Genomic DNA, 3932 nt, shown 5'->3' with positions numbered 1-3932 from the left:
TGCAAAGGAGAACTGAGCGATCGGGATGGTAGAAGAATTCCCCAGAATAATCTAGAATACACTCATGCCTTTTATCCAAGCTGATCCCCCCTATTGTTCATAGCAGAAAATCATAAAAGGTGCAAAAGATACGAGGTAGGCTTTCGAGTTTTTTCTTTAGTCAGCAGAATGGTTTACTATTTTGGAGTGGCCTGCAAGTGTCGAGATGAGACTACTCGGGTTCAACATAGAAGACTCTTTAATTTTGATGAAAGAAATTTTATTGCCATTCAGAGTATGGTCGAAACAACTTTGGGAATAGGGGTTCATCTCTGTGATGGTCAAGTGTATGAGACTGTTGTATTCTCATTGGTCGATATCTTAGACTCAAAGGAGGTTTGTATTCAGAGGATAGTCGGCTTCATATGTGCAGGTGATGGACAAGATGTGGCAAATGCTATTCTGGATCTAGAGGATGACCAATGGGCTAGTTTCTTGAAGTTATACTTTAATCCAGATAATTTTTTATCCTCTAACTCTGAAGAGGACACAGAGTCTGAGGAGGCTGAGTCAGAGGATGAGGAGTCTAAGCGGGCAAAGGTAGAAAACAGAGGAAAAGGAATGTCATAGAGGAAGTCTAGGAGATTTATAGTGTGGGAGTTCTTAACGGCAACTTGGATCCTTTCCAAATATTGTTGGAGTCTGAAGACAATTGGCTTTCAAAATTTTCAGTGGAGACGGTGTTGGGTTTTGGAAATAACCTGGCTATTATTCTAAAATATATATAGGGTGGAATGTTCTTTTGTAAATGGGTGCTAATCATATGGGTTTGTGTTTTTGCAATGGGCTTTTGTGTTTGCATTGGTAGTTTTTAAGGGTGATGATAGGAGTACCAGTGAGTGTATTGGATGTGAATAGGTAATGTCAGTGTGGTTTAGATAGTGGGTAGGGAGGATTGAGGGGCTGGATTTTTCTTTGTAATTCACAGTCGGGAAGTATTTGATGATCATTTAGTAAGGCTTTTTATCAATATAGGGAGTTATCCCCATAAAGATAGTGCTTGCCAAAACAAAACAAAAAAGCTCTCCCATGTTCTCTAGCTGCCTACTCCTATAATTAATAAGACAAAATCTCATATGAATTGATGTTATCAAATTGAAGTCTATACCTTTGAAATTTGTAATCATGGTCAATAATATGTATAAAGTCGATAAACCAAAATAAATAAAATACTGCCACTAAATGATAGTGTTAAATAGAAAATTTATTTGGTAGAGAAAAGCCAATCAATCCCCAAGAAAAAAATGTATTAAGAGGAACATTCTTGTGACTAAAGCTATTCAAAGCACATGTTCTTGACAATAATATGTATAAAGTTGATAAACCAAAATAAATAAAATACTACCACTAAATGATAGTGTTAAATAAAAAAATTATTTGGTGGAGAAAAGTCAGTCAAACCCGAAGAAAAAAGCTGTCCAAAATACATGTTCTTGACAATAATATACCAAAATAAATAAAATACTACCACTAAATGATAGTGTGAAATAGAAAATTATTTATTTGGTACCAAAAAAATCATTCAAACTGAAGGAAAAAATGTATTAAAGAAAGGAACGTGCCTTTCACGTGTTCTTGACAATCTGATATTCAGCTGAAGAAAAAACAAGGCAAAAGAGATGCCAACAAAATTGGAGACGCAGAATGAATTTTCCACATCTTTGCTCGGTTATAAATTAGAGAACACAGAAAAACTTTCCTACATATTTGCTCAATATGGCTTCTATGGGCTTTCCTGAACCTTTGGACTCAATAAATATAATAAGAGAGTGTGCTTATGCTCCAGCAACAGCTACACTGTGTTCACTCATAATTTTCTTGTGGGTTTTGCACAGATTTAATGTGAAAAGGAAGAATACATTGGGATCGAGATTGCCCCGAGGACCGTTTGCATGGCCCATTATTGGAAATCTGAACCAGCTGAAAAGGCTTCCTCATCGTGATCTTCATGAACTTAGTAAGAAATATGGGCCCATTATGATGTTGAAATTGGGCTCTGTTCGCACTGTTTTGGTTTCTTCTTCTGCCATGGCAAAAGAGTTCTTGAAAACCCACGATAAGGTTTTTGCCAGCCGACCTGTTTCTGCTGTAGGAAAATACATTGGCTATAATAGCAAGGATCTGATTTTTGTACCTCACGGGGCTTATTGGAGACACATGAGAAAGCTGTGCGTGGTGGAATTGCTGAATACCAAAAGGATCGATTCCTTCAGATGTGTACGAGAGCAAGAAATGCTTCTCACTGTTCGTTCAATGTGGGAGATGTCTGGGAAGGGTGGGAAGCTTGTTAATCTCACCATGTTCTTTTCATCGTTTTCGCAGGCAGTCATGTGGCGAATCCTTTCGGGAACCAAAATTTCATTTCACGGTGACGCTCATGGCGAAGAGATAAAGAAGATGGTATCAGAGGTGACAGCTGTAGTAGGGAGTATCAATATCGGGGACTTCATTCCTTACTTAGGCTGGCTGGACTTGCAAGGAGTAGAGCGGCGCATGAAAAAAGTACACAACTCCATGGACCAAGTGATTAGTAAAATAATAGAGGAGCACCAGCAGCGCAGGAGGGAGTTCCACAAGGAGCATGAGCAGCAGCCTGACATCATTGACGTGCTCTTGGAAATGGAGAGTCTCGATGGAATGCCAATCACAAAGGAAAACATTAAAGCCATTGTTTTTGTACGTATTCACTTCTTATTTATAATAAACTTCCCATTATTGATTTCTTTTTGGTTTTAACTGGCATTTAAAGAAAAAAATTGTATAAATTTTCCAGGATATGTTCGTGGCTGGAACTGAAACGACGTCTACTACGTTAGAATGGGCAATGAGTGAGATTCTTAGAAACCCTAGCGTGGCCAAGAAAATGCAAGAGGAAATAGAATCAGTGGTCGGCAGAGAGAGGGCTGTAAGTGAGCGTGACATAGGAAGCATGGAGTACGTGCAGTGTGTGGTGAAGGAGACACTGAGGTTATATCCGGCGTTACCCTTGCTTCTTCCGCACGAATCCACACAAGATTGTGCAGTTGGGGGATACTTCATTCCTGAGAGAAGCAGGCTCATCGTCAATGCTTGGGCTATTGGAAGAGACCCATCCTTGTGGGAAGATCCTCTGGAATTCAAGCCAGAGAGATTTATGGGTAAAAAAGTTGATGTTGTGAGAGACAAGGATTATTTTGATATGTTGCCATTTGGAGCAGGAAGGAGAGGATGTCCAGGCGCAGCCATGGCTGATGTAACCATGAACCTTGTTTTGGCTCAGCTCGTTCATTACTTTGAATGGAGCGTGGAAGGAGATCTGGATATGACGGAAGTCTTTGGAGTCACCACGCCCAGGAGTGTTCACCTTCTCGCTCGTCCTGCCTTAAGGCTACCTACCTGCCCTTGAATTTAAGTAGAGTGCTTCAATATTAGTGATAGTAGCTATATAAGCTGTTCATGCCCTCCAGTGAGAAGATTCCATCTTCATACTCTTGTGGCCTAAATAAGTGTATGATTTCCTCATACTCTTGTGGCCTAAATATGTGTATGATTTCTTTTTAGTATACATAATTATGAATCTTTGCTATTTAGTTGTTTAAAATATTATGGAGCTATTCTTGTTGTTGTTAAAGTTATTTTCAAATCTTGTATTTATTTCAGGAATTAAGATCATATATTTTGTTTATTAATAGAAATATTATCTTTGTAATTATTGATAGATTTTTTTTATTTTTTATAATTTAAAATTGGCATACAATTTTTTCAATTTTTTAAGTCAATGGGTCTCTGGTCAAAAATAGATGAGGCCAAGGAGGCTCTTAGTTGAAGAAGTTCAGCTTAAAAGCTTGTGCTCCTGTATTGAGTAGCAAAAACGAATTTGTTAACAAACCTCCATAAAAAATGACATTCAATTT

The 3932-nt window shown here is 38.2% G+C and overlaps 1 protein-coding gene across 1 annotated transcript; it reads left to right on the top strand.

Moving 5' to 3' along the window:
- Positions 1-1755: 1755 nt before the first annotated feature.
- LOC131076217 (cytochrome P450 750A1-like) lies at positions 1756-3506 on the top strand. The gene is made up of 2 exons (XM_058013291.2): positions 1756-2715; positions 2813-3506. Exons 1-2 carry the CDS (start codon positions 1756-1758, stop codon positions 3422-3424), a joined length of 1572 nt encoding a protein of 523 aa, XP_057869274.2. The 3' UTR covers positions 3425-3506.
- The last annotated feature ends 426 nt before the right edge of the window (positions 3507-3932 follow it).

This window comes from Cryptomeria japonica, chromosome 4 (genome assembly GCF_030272615.1).
Source record: "Cryptomeria japonica chromosome 4, Sugi_1.0, whole genome shotgun sequence".
Taxonomy (NCBI): Eukaryota; Viridiplantae; Streptophyta; class Pinopsida; order Cupressales; family Cupressaceae; genus Cryptomeria; species Cryptomeria japonica.
This window is presented reverse-complemented; position numbering and strand designations above follow the sequence as displayed.